The 14779-nt window shown below is 36.9% G+C and overlaps 4 protein-coding genes across 5 annotated transcripts; 2 read left to right on the forward strand and 2 right to left on the reverse strand.

The window, feature by feature from the left end:
* Positions 1-713: 713 nt before the first annotated feature.
* Positions 714-3281, forward strand: LOC121757905 (serine/threonine-protein phosphatase 7 long form homolog). Its single transcript, XM_042153361.1, has 5 exons — positions 714-874; positions 1128-1989; positions 2061-2148; positions 2255-2340; positions 3158-3281. The coding sequence occupies exons 2-5, from the start codon at positions 1133-1135 to the stop codon at positions 3279-3281; spliced, it is 1155 nt and encodes a 384-aa protein (XP_042009295.1). The 5' UTR covers positions 714-874; positions 1128-1132.
* Positions 3282-5952: 2671 nt separating this feature from the next.
* LOC121757906 (endo-1,4-beta-xylanase 4-like) lies at positions 5953-8404 on the forward strand. The gene is made up of 5 exons (XM_042153362.1): positions 5953-5965; positions 6076-6239; positions 6834-6932; positions 7007-7513; positions 7727-8404. Exons 1-5 carry the CDS (start codon positions 5953-5955, stop codon positions 8402-8404), a joined length of 1461 nt encoding a protein of 486 aa, XP_042009296.1.
* Positions 8405-9235: 831 nt separating this feature from the next.
* On the reverse strand, positions 9236-9988 carry LOC121759571 (40S ribosomal protein S16-like). Its single transcript, XM_042155206.1, has one exon. It carries the CDS (start codon positions 9906-9908, stop codon positions 9468-9470), a length of 441 nt encoding a protein of 146 aa, XP_042011140.1. The 5' UTR covers positions 9909-9988; the 3' UTR covers positions 9236-9467.
* Positions 9989-10543: 555 nt separating this feature from the next.
* On the reverse strand, positions 10544-13553 carry LOC121757289 (2-carboxy-1,4-naphthoquinone phytyltransferase, chloroplastic-like). 2 transcript variants are annotated; one of them, XM_042152824.1, is made up of 10 exons: positions 13352-13553; positions 12719-12926; positions 12206-12309; positions 11931-12002; positions 11718-11856; positions 11529-11635; positions 11369-11459; positions 11156-11305; positions 11016-11081; positions 10544-10944 (listed from the first exon to the last, which is right to left on the reverse strand). In XM_042152824.1, exons 1-10 carry the CDS (start codon positions 13438-13440, stop codon positions 10810-10812), a joined length of 1161 nt encoding a protein of 386 aa, XP_042008758.1. In that variant the 5' UTR covers positions 13441-13553; the 3' UTR covers positions 10544-10809. The 2 variants fall into 2 exon arrangements, with proteins under 2 accessions (XP_042008758.1, XP_042008759.1); XM_042152825.1 differs by lacking the exon at positions 11016-11081 and having other exon boundaries at positions 10808-10970.
* Positions 13554-14779: the final 1226 nt, after the last annotated feature.

The following is a 14779-nucleotide window of genomic DNA, read 5'->3' on the forward strand; positions in this document are numbered from 1 at the left end:
TAAAACATGTTGGTTTGTATCTAGTCTTGACTTGAATTTTGAGAATTATTTTGGAATGGACTTTGATATTGACAACAATTTGAAAAATTATCAAAGCTAGGGAAATAATCGAGGAAATGATTGAAATTTTAGATTGAATAGAAATTTTAAAATGAAGAATATATTATTAGCATCATTCGTCATATTGAACAATGAAAGATACTAAAAGAAATACTAAGAAATTATATCAAAGAAGAAGGATTATTATATGTAGAAAAATGGATATTTTGATATACAAAACTAGAGCATATGTGGTCTATATTTATAAAAGACGAATATGGAATAATTTTTATAATTTTTGATTTAATATATAAAAATATATAAATTTTAAATAAAATATTTATCAATTGATGAAATTTTGCCAAATAGCCAATCTCATTGGCTGGGGTTTTTTCTTCTTTAGTTCTAGAGTACATTAATCATTCCTCGTTTGTACTGCGCTTTTTTTTTGTTCCGGATTTGGGAGAGACGCATGACCCTCATGCGTCTCTTTTTAATGAAACGCATGACTGTCATGCGTCTTTTATAGAGACGCATGAGGGTCATGCGTCTCTCATTTTTTTTCCGTTTTATTTTGACGACGCATGAGAATCATGCGTCTTAGAAACAGACGCATGACGCTCATGCGTGTTTTTTTTTTAAAAAATTTGACTGGAGACGCATGATGCTTATGCGTCTTAGGAAGAGACGCATGAGCGTCATGCGTCTCTACTTCGAATTAAACCAGCGGCGAAGGCAGTAGCTCCTCACTTACGAACGCAGACAGCAAACACTCACGGAGGCGGCGATTTCTTCCTAGATTCGGCGAAAGAAGACGATTTCGACTTGTTTTCCGGTAAGTTTCGTTCAATCATTCTACTTGCCTTCCTTATTTGTTGTTAATTTGCATAGATTATTTAGATTTCCCCTAATGTTTGTAAATTAGGGTTAAAAACGAATAGCTCCAATTTGGTTGATTTTTTTGTTGTTTAGTTAAATGTCTACGATTTTAGTGGCTAAATTCATTCTATTGTATAATATTGGTATGTTTTTGATGATTGTCGTTGTGATTTTGTATGTTTTTTGGTTGTGATTTTGGTTGTACTTAGATTAGATGGCGACTTCAAGTTCTACTGGACATTTATTGTATGGACCCGAAGACCCGTCCGTGTTAAATATGCAAAAAAATCACATTTCAAATAAACTGATGAAAGGGGGAACAACCCAAGTATTTAAAGTCCGAAGGACTGAAAGTAAGACTTGGGACGCCGTGATTCACGAGAATGTAAGATATTGGCTTGACGTCTTTGGTTTCAAAGGCGTGATCGATTGTGGGAAGCCAATGAAGGTCGACAATGAGCTGATCACGGCGTTGATTGAGCGTTGGAGGCCGGAGACACACACATTCCATCTACCGATCGGTGAGACGACGATCACCTTGGAAGATGTGCAAGCCATCTGGGGCTTGAGGGCGGATGGCGTCGTTTTCACGGGTCGTGACTATCATGACAACTTTCCAGATTGGACCAGCAAGTGCCGCGATCTGTTGGGATGGATACCAGATTCTTCCACAGAGACAAAGCAAGGCGGTTTGCTGATGACCGCGCTGATCAACCAGACAAGGATGCCTCTGGGTGATGACCTGCCTACTTACGTATACATCCAAAGAGCACGTATCCATGCCCTAATTTTATTAGGAGGTCTCATTCTACCGGATACCACGGGGTGTAAGGTGCCATTTATGTGGTTGAATGGGCTTGGGGATCCGGAAGAGGTGAAGAATATAAGTTGGGGAAGCGCGGCATTGGCCTACCTTTATCATTATCTATGCGAGGCTTCCATGGATAAGAGAAAAGAGTTGGGCGGCCCTATGATCCTCCTGCAGCTATGGGCGTGGGAAAGAATGCCCACATTGAGGCCTGCGTTCATAGGACCAAAGGTGCACGAGCCATATACACCATGTGGCGCCAGGTATATATCGAAATTTTTATTTATTAATGCATATTGGGTGAATTTTTTTCTTACATCAATTTTATGTATAGGTGGAGAGGAACAACGCAGATAGGAAATGCTCCAAGACACTCGGTTGAGCATTACCGTGACCAATTATCTCTGATTAGACCTGGCCAGGTGGATATTTGCACACGGCATGCCACCTTCTTAATTTACTCTCAACCACCCTAAATTGCCGGTGTTGCCTCAGACTCCACATAGTAATAGCAGTCTTCACATGCAGCTTGCTATCAAATTTTGTTCCACCATTAATCCGATATGGGTGTTCTTCATCCCAGTACATGGTACTGCGTTCATTACCAACTTCAGGTACCTCAGTACGACCACTTGGCAGTTTGCGAAAATATTTCAACCCAGTGTGAACATATTCTGGAAGTGGTTGTTCACCTTGTACGACGGGTTTATACACTACCTCCTCATCACTAGAGTCAGCACCGGAATCATCACTTAAAATATCATCAGACGATGATGACGACAATTCTGGATCTGCAAGGTCTCCTCGTACAACATCAACATCAGCATGTTCTTGTACATTCTCTTGAGTATTCAATCCAACATCTGCAACGTCTGTTTGCTCATTCATACCGCAGTCGATGCTCATAGGTTCAAACCTCGTAGATGAACCAACACCATGATCAACAATTGGTGGGATTAAGGCATTTCCAACAGACGAATACTCAACAAATAATTCAATATGCCGAGTAGAATTTAGAGCCGCATTGAACATATAAAACACACTTTGATCACTGTCAACCGCAGTACATACATAACTCGTACCGGTACCCAAGAAACAATGCCTCCAAGATATTTCGATGAAGTGTTGGTTGGAATCTATTCTTATCTTAGCACATATCATTCCTACTAATTCAGATAATGAAACACATGAATCCAATACGATGGAAGCTCTCGCACGAGGAGGATCATAACAAATGCCCACATGAGGAAGTTGATATATTCTACCACCCCAATATAAACTCACGAATACTTGCATGATTTCTGCAAAAATAAATATACAAACCAACAACAATTAAAGATAAATTTTTTCAATAAACCCTAAAATAGTAAGTTTACATAAATTTTTCAAAAACCCTACTAATATGCAAATAAACAACAAATAATGGAGCAGTGTTGAAAGATTGAAGGAAACTTACCGAAATATGACGGGAGTCGCCAAGAAATCGCCAAGGAAATCGCAACCTTTGCTGTCTGCGTGCGTGAATGAGGAGCTACTGCCTTCTCAGCTGGTTTAATTCGAAGTAGAGACGCATGACGCTCATGCGTCTCTCTTTAAGACGCATGAGCATCATGCGTCTCCAGTCAAATTTTAAAAAAAAAATACGCATGAGCGTCATGCGTCTGTTTCTAAGACGCATGATTCTCATGCGTCGTCAAAATAAAACGGAAAAAAAATGAGAGACGCATGACCCTCATGCGTCTCTATAAAAGACGCATGACAGTCATGCGTTTCATTAAAAATAGACGCATGAGGGTCATGCGTCTCTCCCAAATCCGGAACAAAAAAAAACGCAGTACAAACGAGGAATGATTAATGTACTCTAGAACTAAAGAAGAAAAAACCCCATTGGCTGATATTCTAGGTCTTATGGGCTGGCTTTTGAATATAGCTCGTTCAATCAAATCTAATTTATTGATAAAATATCGGTACTAGTTTGTTGTGAAAATTTATCCTGCTTTTTATTCAATTTAAACTTGTAACATTAAGCAATTCATTTCTCTCTTGTCCACATATCTAATCATCAACTAAATTATTTAAGAAAATAATTCATTTATATTTTGTCCGCATACACATCATAACCAAACACTAGTATTTAAAATAGGATTTGAAATTTTGTAAGTTTAACCAAATAAAAAAGACAATTAAAATTTTACAAATTATTTTACATTTCACCATTTTTTCAACATAAAATTTAAGAAATTAGTAAGTATATTTGGTGAGTTTATAAATTAAAGTAAAATAAATGATGAGAAATAAAGTATTCCATCCGTCTAAGGTAGTTGAGTTGTATTTCTTTTGAGCCATTCAAATGTAGTTAAATAGTTCTCTATTTTAACAAATAACTCTATTCTTTTTTCTACTTTACTCTTTATTTATCTTTCTTACTTTATTTATCCTATTCATTCTTTTATTTTTCAAGGAAATTACAAAATTTTTAAGTGAAGCCATTCTTATCCAAAATTTTAATTAATAGTACTTCTATATATGCAAAACATAAATTTAATTAAAAATAAAATAGTACTAATGTTTTACTGGATTCATGATATAGTATTAATTATAGGTAAAAATTATTAGGCCAAATCAATAAATTAAGCAATAATGTAAGTGGCAAGTTTCATATTACAACGGAGTTACAATGTTAATTAGCAATAATACGATGCATTCAATTACACAATTAATATCTAATCACACGTTACAATATTAAATGTTCTATACTTCAATGATGTCGAACAATAATTTCTTCAGCCTATATGTAATGAAGATTAAACTTGTTTTTACATAAAAAAGAAAATCTCCAAATTTATATTATTTGGAGTTTATCTTTATCTTGGAATAATCGATTAATTGATTACACATTCTGGGCTAGATTAAAGGTATACATGTTTTAATATGTATGACCTTTTATAGTGGGATTAGTACTAATTTATTATGGGATTACTTGAAATATTGTAGTGAAACAAGAATTATGAATGAGGGAATAATATCATCTATGTGCATTTATACCTTGCAAAAATGGGATATTTGTATTATAAAATGTTATTATATGTCTTGCAAAAATAGAATATTTGTATTATAAACTCTTATCATATGTCATGCAAAAACGGTATATTTAATTGTATTATAAAATCTTATCATCAACATATTTTTTTTCCTATGCACAGAATAATGAGATATTTTAAGAGTGAGGTGTTTCTTATTTTATGTATTCTACTCGTATCAGGTCAGCAACGTATTCTATTTTATTTTGCACTATTATTATTTTTTACTGTAAAATCATGATTTTTAATCATTAATTAATTGTTTTTGCATTAACTCTGTGATTTATTAGTCGCTCTCGAGGGTTCTGATGCATCTTACAACTACAAAGCCAGCATTCATGTAAAAAAATACTAATTTTGGACAATTTCATATTTGTCAAATAATATGATATAGGGGTATTTGTGTGTAAATTACTAAACAATTGTCAAATTATGGTTTTGCATATGTATGTAAATCACCAAATTATTGATTTATTTTAATTTTGCAATCAACCTAGATTTTGATGCTAACATGACTTAAAGTAAGCCATAATTTAAAAAATTAAAATTATTTAATTTAATAATAGTGTGGTAATTTTTTCATGTTTAAACATTACATGATTTTGGTTGACCCCTAATAATTTTACCTAATTAGTATCCAACCTATGTCAGCGTCGAAATTTTAATTGGTTGTAAAACAAGAAAAAAAATAGCCAGCGTCGAAATCTTAATTGGTTGTAAAATAAGAAAAAAAAATAGCTTGGTTGCAAAATCAAAATAGCTAGCTAATTTATAGGGAGATTTTAAAGTTGGTATGCAAAACCATAATTTGACAAAGGTTTTAGAATTTACAATCAAATTTCGCTATGACATAATTATTATTTTTTATTAATTTAATTTTTCAAACATTTTCCAGTGTCTAGTTGAGCCTAAGCAACCTCAATATGAAGGGGGAATGTTCAAAGATCCTATGTTCGATTCACAATTGTTGGAGTGGAAAGTGTATGGAAATGCAAGTATGGAGAAAAGAAAATCAACCACTAATAACAATTTTTTGGTGGCATTTAATCGTACCGATATATTTGACGGAGTCTCTTACTCGTTTGATATCCAGAAAGACCATTTATATACATTTTCAGGTGTAATTAAAAACCTTATATACGACCAATGGCTCACTCAGGTGGGGTTGTGGGATCGATATAGCCCACCACTGCCACAATATTGCATCTTGATTATCGTGTCCGATCCCACGAATTTCATTTCTAACTGAAATAATTGTAATTTTGGCAGCATGGATACAAGTAGACGAAGGAGAAGAAACCATACTAGCTTATATTAAAACTCCTAGTGAAACTAAGCCATCTGGTTCAGTAATAGCCAAAACTGGTTGTTGGTCTATGCTCAAAGGAGGATTCACTGCTTATGAAGATGAGAAAGTTGATCTAATTTTCAAGGTACATATTACTCCCTCCATCTCATAGAAATAGGCCGAATTTCCTTTTTCGTTCATCCTATAGAAATAGTTCATATCCATTTATAAAAACATTTTTCTCTTTTTTTTTACTTTATCATTTATGGGCTTCACCATCCAATACATTATTTCAACCACTTTTTCTCCTTTTCTCTTACTTTACAAGATTACGCATTAAGACCCGCGTCACCCTCAATTAGCCTATTTCAATGAGACGGGGATAGTAGTTAATAATATACTCTCATTAGTATATATCTGTGGGGCCCGCTATTGGAGTTGGCATCGACCCCTTGGTGCCGCAGCTCCACCCCACTGTTTCAGGACTTGCTTCCATTTTTCTATTGTCATCTATTGTCAGCGACAACCCGACATATACAACAACCTTTCTTCACTGTGACTAATTCTACGAGTTTCATTTTCCTGATCCGTAGTTATATGAGAAAAGTATACCTAGCTTGTTTGGTGTTAGTCATACATGCAGTGTGCAAACACTATCAATGACCCCATGAGTTTTATTTCCTTGATCCATTATATGAAAAAAGTATATCTAACTTGTTTGGTATAATCATACATGCAGGTTCCAAACAATAAGAATGAGGTTTGGATAGACAATGTATCACTTAAGTCATTCACAAAAGCAGAATGGAGAGAACAACAGAAGAGAAGCATCAATAAGGTATAATTATTTGTGACACTAAAATTTGATAACATGTTATTTGATAATGACAATTAAATGTTACACATCACCAGTATCGCAAAAGGGACATAAAAATAAAAGTGACGGACAAGGCAGGTAAGCCATTGGAAGGCGCAAACATAACCCTAACCCACACAAGGCCACTCTTCCTCATCGGCTGCGGCACGGGCTACTCGATCCTCGAAGCGAAGGCGTACCAAGACTTCTTCGCCGCCCGCTTCACAGCCGCGACACCCCACAACGAGATGAAGTGGTACTACAACGAACACTTCCAAGGCGTGGAGAACTATGAGACCGCGGATGCCATGGTGTCCTTCTTCGAGAAGAACAACATCGCCATCCGCGGCCACTGCATCCTATGGGACTCAACCAACGCATCCAACTATTGGACCCAAACCCTCCCGCCGCGTGAGGTCCTTTACACGACCATCCGCCGCATCGCCTCTGTAGTGTCCCGGTACACCGGAAGGGTCATCGCCTGGGACGTGGTGAACGAGAACTTGCACAACTCGTACTACGAAAGCATCCTTGGTGCAAACGCTTCCGCCATGATTTACCAGGCTAGTTTTTTCTCTCTTTTTAGAAAATGTGATTGGCTGTAAAATCCAAGTAAACTAATATATCTGCAATTTGCTTGAAGATTTAAGTACGATATGCAAAATTGGAATTTAATCATGTACTTATTTACTCTCAAATTGCCGTTTTTTAAACAACACCAACAATGAAACTCATCTATCAACACGATGGCTGATTAGTTCCCTATTTTTTACCAGGTCACCCGGGCTATCGATCCACATACCCCTCTATTCATTAACGAGTACAACACGCTCGAGTACCCCAAGGACATTAAGGTCATCCCGGCAAGAATCGTACACAAGATCCGCGAGATCAAGTCATTTCCCGGGAATGAGGACATGGTCCTGCACATTGGAATGCAGGGCCATTTTACCCTAAGGGCCAACATATCCTACATACGTGCGGCCTTCGATGTCATGGGCGCTTCAGGGAGCCCCATATGGCTCACAGAGCTCGACTTCCTCAAGAGCGACACACAACACGAGGACCTCGAGAACGTCCTCAGGGAGTCGTTCTCACATCCGGCTGTGGAGGGGATCATCATATTCGGAGGGTGGAAGAAGAAAGGGTGCAGGGACGAATGCATAAACGCAAAAGATTACAACCACATGCCAATCGGGTGCGGGCAGATGTGCCTCATAGACAACAACTTCAAGATCACGCCGACCGGAGAGCTCGTGGATCGGCTGATCTTGAAAGAGTGGAGGAGCAACGTTGTAACGGTCACGGACAAGGACGGAGTTTTCTCCGGCAGACTGTTTCACGGGGATTTTAATCTCACTTGCTCTCATCCATCGATACCAAATCCTGTGGAGAGAACCTTCAAACTCGAAAAGGAGGAAGGCGCACTTCAATTTGGAATAACTCTCAAATGATCACATTTTTTCTCATAATACAAAATAAAACGTTAAAGCATTTGTCATACATAATTTTCAGAGAATTAAAACATTGTTTTGGCTAAGAATACTTTTCATTGAGGTTGTTGAGGTAGTCACAATCTGAGTCACAATATATTCTTTAAAATGTATATGTAGTCATGTACTAAGATTTACAATAGAGTAAATTTTAACATATAAAAAAAAGATATATAAAATTACACATTATTTTACATTTCACCACAAGATTTAAGACAGTTCTACCAGCATTTAGTGAGGTAAGTAGAAATAGAAAAAAAAACAGTGAACAAAATAAAATTAAATAAAAAAATGAGAAAATAAAGTATGAAAGTCAATAAAATAAATAATTGAAGAGAATAAAAAAGGTGTAAAATTAAAATAAGGGAAACTAAAATGGTTGAATAAGACTCAGTAAACTTGAGTATAATAAAAAGTATTAGAAGAAAATAAAGGAGCTAAAACAGCCCTGCATCAAATATGAAACTATAAGACTCTTCATGAATTCCTCAAAAAAAGAAAACAGCTTCACAACTTCATAGTAAAATAAAGTTATCATCACCACTAAAACCATTAACACAACCAATCTGCCAATTATTTCATAGCAATCAATATAGGTTTAAGCAAAACCCAAAGCACCTAACATTACTTCAGAAAATTAGTTGAATAAATTTAAAATTCACAAAATAGGGGATGAAAAGAGACTAGACTCATTTAATTTGGCATTGTTCAATGAATAAATTATACTATTCAACTGCAGAAGAATGACTAATGGTGAATTGTAATTCATCCAACAACAGCAAAACTCAATAATTAAAGAGAAACAACAATTCAAGGGTTGGATATCAATTCAACTGAAGACACAACGATGATAAACATTTAAAAACACATCAGAATTCAACACTTTTCCGAATTATAGCTCAAAACGAAAGGCATGTTCATTAATGATCCGATATAGCCTCGAGAAAATAACAAAACAGCAAAAACAAACTAGAATTTTAGTCCAGAAGCATACTATCAGAAGGCAATAGCTACTACCAGGATTTCAACGGTACGATTTCTGGAACCTAGCGCGAGCACCGCGACCGCCGAACTTCTTCGGCTCGCAGCGCCTGGGATCGGCGACGAGGAGCGTCCTGTCGTACCTGCCGAGGATGTCCTTGATCTCCTTCTTCGACTGCTCATCGACGTACTTCTGGTAGAAGGCGACGAGCGCCTTGGCGATGGACTGCCGGATGGCGTAGATCTGCGAGGTGTGGCCTCCGCCTTTGACGCGGATGCGCATGTCGACTCCGGCGAAGCGGTGGCGGCCGAGGAGGAGGATCGGCTCGAACGCCTTGTAGCGGAGGATCTCCGGCTCCACGAGCTCGATCGGCTTGCCGTTGATTTTGATGAGGCCGCGGCCGCGCTTGCAGTGAGAGACCGCCACGGCGGTCTTCTTCCGGCCGAAACATTGAACTGACTCCTTTGCCACGGGTGCCGCCATGGTTTTCGCTTCGAGCTTGTGTCTTCGTCTCACTCTCTATAAGCGGCGATGCTGAACCCCTGATTGAAGGAACAATTAAACCCTAGTTGAGTTTTTATTGAATGAATGGGAATGATATAATTTTATTGGGCCTATTCTGTTAGGGTTGGGCCACTCCTGAATAAAATAAAAGTAAAAAGAAATAAATAAATAAATGTAAGTGGTTTCATTATAATTTTTCCACACGAGGTCAGTTGTATTTTTATTATTGGGTTCGGATATCCGCGGCATATTAATGTCAAATAAAATTTGATTTTAGGAAAAAAAATTGTTATAGTTTGATTGGTCTCTCATTCATGTATCAAGTATGCTTCAATCAATAAAACTATACGTGTTCTTTGGGAAAATGGTATTAGAGTTGGCTTGAGAGTTGAGCCGAATGTGTTGTCGAAGATGACGAAACATGGGTAATCTTGTTCAGATATTAACATAAATGAAGGACACATACGTAGCATAAATGATCTTGTTTAGATATTAACAATACGAAAGACTCACTTGTGAATTCCGTAGTTATAATTCCTTTTATTTGATTGGTTGCTATTATTCATGACATTGTAGATTACAATATGTCAGTCTAAGTTATACAGTACATAAAATTTAGTAAACTTAGATTTTTCAAAGATTAATGTAGAGGAGTATTATACATTCCAAACATTACAAATAAAGAAACCAAAATTGGATCTCTATAACATTATTAGACAAGTGAATACTAATCCAAAAAATGTTTATTATACATAGCTAAATAAAGGAAGTATATCAAATATAGTTGATCAATTAGTATGAGCCTATTTGTGTTGTCAGGTGAGAGAAAATCAGTAGTTAAGAGAGAGAAGCTGCTTCCTCCCATTTGCCTTATTGAACCTCAGAGAAGAATGGCTTGTGGAAGTTGCTTTCTAGCAAACATCCTCGCCGCCACCAGCCCGGCCGCCAGCGCAGCTCCGAACGCAGTGTGAAACCTCACACAGTAGTATTTGGCCATGAAGATCTTTGTCTTGTCCTTTTGCAAATCCAAACCCTCTTTTACTATGATGTTTTTATGAAGAAAAAAAAAGTTAAGTACCCCCTCACCTTGTGGTACTTGTCAACAAAGCTAACTGCCCAATTCGCAACGGGCAGCGTTAGGCCACAGAGAATCTGTGGTGACGCGACCGCTGTTGTGAGATATAAGTTGGGATAGCATTAGACTGAAGATAATGAGAAACACTTACTACAGATGAGAAGGGGAGAGTCTGGGTAAGGCCAAGAATGAAAAGAAGCAAGTATAGCGCCACGACGGTTAGTTTCACTACTTTCGCGCCTCCTTCAGTCCCGAGCCTCACCAGAGGGGACAACTTCCCGACTGCCTTGTCATCCTCTATCTGAGCTATGTACGAAACAAATCAGTTGTGAAAAAGACATTTGTCATGAGAGAGAAAATCCACCTGATGAAAGTGACTACAGAAGAGGATTAAGGAAGTTGTGATGCCAACAAGAATGGATGAAGCAACAACAGCTCCAGAAATGGACAGCTGCCTAAAAACATAACTGAAGTTAGTAAAACAGTTTATTACTTCAATGTTTGTAGTAATGAGAATGAGCTACTTTGTGCTGCTCTGGAGCAAGTAGAAGGCGGTCGTTGCAAATGGCCCGAACGCTACAAAGCACAGCGGCTCCCCTAATCCCAAGTAACTCAGGCGAAACGGTGGACACTGCAAAACAAATCATCACCACAGCTGAATTTTTTTCATTTTGATTGTGAGATATGTTCATGTAGTGAAATAAATGCATTGCCTGATAAACATAGCCGCAGATTATAGCATACGAAAGTAGCATTATCGAACGTAGACTTCCAGCTTCGACAGATACCCAAGAAAGGCCAGCGAAGCCAAGTGCAAGTAGTATCCAAGCAAAAACATGAGTCCCTGTCCGGCTTCACATAGCATTATCGTTACTCGGGTGTTCTAGAGCTGAGACGGGCGTTTAAGGGTTAAGACCATTTCTAACCTTCCAGCTAGATTAACAACTGATTCTTTCTTGTTTTTATCTGCTCCAGTGTCAAAATCGTACACATCGTTGCTGCCCAAATATACACACGAGGCATTCAGAAGGACCATTCGATACAAACATTAACAACTAATGACCTTTCAAAATGATCAAAAGGCATAAACAAGGACTGTCTGTTCTGTTCTAAGTGAGAGTGAATAACATACCAACACGAGTGATGAACGCGGACTATTAGTAATGAGATCATACAATTCGGAAAAAGGTGAAACGCAAACCTTAAGTTCAGCCAAGCTATGATACAAGCTGAAGAAACACACAGCCTGAGGAAACGGTTTGCAAAATACTGGCCCGTCTCCAAATAAGCCGCTGCACTACCTACCTGTTTATTGAAGTAGCCAACGAACTATAAATCACGAGCTAACAAATGCAGACCAATATTTCAAGAAACTTCTGTATAAATAACCAACAAAACAAGGTTTCAAATGAAATGGCAAGCTTCTGATGACATAATTTCTGATTAAATGCATAAGTAATTCAAAGGACATAACTATATTAACCTTGGCCACTATCAACTCCAACATTTTGGCCTAATTTTTCAAGGAAGCACAGACAAAATGCTTCCTTCATGCTCGAATCATTCCAACTATCGAAATAAACATGTTTCCCATGTCTGAAGGATTCCATAATTCTGCTCTTATAGTCATACAAACTCACTATACAATATCAAATTTTTTGAAAGTTTGAGCAATTATTAGGATGCTACCAAAGGAAGAGTCGAATAAACATACTGTTATCGGAATGAGAGCAACGGTGTACATTGGTAATTTGACAGCTCTCCATATCAAAGTTGCTTTAGAGATATCTTCCTCCTTCCCTTCTTCACCTTGCTCTGCCACACACTTCAACAAAACTCCGTGCTGCCTTCGTGCAGGCCTCGTGTTCGCCTTATTAAGACGTATTTTCGCATTTTTCGGCCTTCCACCAACATGATAAATCCTGAAATGGGAATAAATTTTGATCAAGTGTTCTCAACAAGAGAGAAATAAGCTATCCCAATACAAAGTTCTAACTAAGATTCCATTCCACATCTTGATATGAGACAAGAACCCAAAAAAAAGAAAGGAATTTTAAAACTCCATCAAGAAAAGGATGTGAAACAGAACCCATGCTGATAACGTTGCTTCAATAAACATTAAATATTACAACTAAAAACCAATTTTTTATATGATTATCAATGTGTTTTACTACTTTTGTCCAATAAAAAATCCCATCACACAGAAAGTGGAGAAATTTAAGCCATTGATTTATCAGATAAACACAAAATGACAACACCATCTGGGAAAAAGGGAATTGCAACTTAAAAAAGATAAAATTTTGACTAACAAAACTACAACACACACACACACACACAGAGAGCTTGCCTAGTAACAGTGTGTATGTTGGGAAGGAGTTGGTTGAGATTCTTGACGCCATGGCGGAGGCTCATGGAATAGAATGCAGCTGCCGCCATAGCTGAGAAACAAGGTGTAGAATCAAGAATTGTGAGAATCTCCTTTTGTTTGGAGAGAGTGAGGGATTAATTCTAGAGGGAGAGTGAGGAAGAGATAATAAACAAGATTTCAATTTTCAACTGCAAAATTTGACAAGAACGGACAGTTCGTTTCCCACTATTGGATTGGGATAAGACTTTCTGATTGGCTGGTCAAGTTGGGTGGGCCAACCTACTCTATTATTTTTAATTTTTATTTTTACTTATTTTCGAGTATTTAATGGTAGGAATATTATTTTGAACTTCAAAAATCAACAAGTATAATACTTACTATATAGTAGAAAATTGTCATAAGGGCATCAACAACGTTGTACTCAAATCCGGAGCGTGTTCGTGCCCGTGCAACGCACTATATTCTAAGCTCGAATATGATGTTATTCTTACGACGGAGATATGTTATCAAACCTGGATTATAAGGTATTTTGGTGACCAATTATCTTTATACATTTAATACCAATACGCTTGACGAACGATAGAGCAGCTAGGGCTACATAATCAAGATGTATATTAATGTTGTATAAATTGACGAACGATAGAGCAGCTAGGGCTACATTTAATACCAATACTTTGAATTTTAAATATTCGAGATGTATATTAATGTTGTATAAGTTGACCAACCAAATTTTTGACACATAACATATTATTCTACGAAGAAACATGTCCAAAAATTGGGCCCATAAGAATAGTCTACATTTGAGCCCAAACACAGAGCAAAGCCATAATCACATCAAAACTTTTAAAGTTCTCTCATAACATTTATTGAACATTTTATATTGAACATAAAATGTGTTTTAGTGGGTAGATGTTTTCTACCAGTCGAATGATCGAATCATCATAATCACGAGGGCAAATGGGACCAAATTACTTCCAATATATTATATCCAACTTTTATTTAAATGTAATTTAAATAATTTTACTTTTACTTGATACACTTGTTTATACTACTAGATGTGGGCTCGTGGCATACAGCATAATATAACGCTGTTTCGAATTGAAACTATGTATAAGGTAATACCAAGATTTCTAAGGACAATTTTGTATGAATTTCTATAAATTTGATATAATAATTTATGGAGTAATAAGTTAGTGGCCATCTTTCAATTTTCCTTTTCATTTTAGAAAGAAATTGTAAACAACATTGGAAGACGACATTCTAGATATGAGATTTAGTGTCCCCTCAAAATTTGTCATTTTAACACTCCATCTGTCCCACTTAAGGAGTCTCCACACATTTCACTATCATTTCACTATCATTTTTTACTATTTTTCCTTTACATTTCTTAAGTCCCCTTCACGTTAT

This window comes from Salvia splendens, chromosome 12, assembly GCF_004379255.2.
Source record: "Salvia splendens isolate huo1 chromosome 12, SspV2, whole genome shotgun sequence".
NCBI lineage: Eukaryota > Viridiplantae > Streptophyta > Magnoliopsida > Lamiales > Lamiaceae > Salvia > Salvia splendens.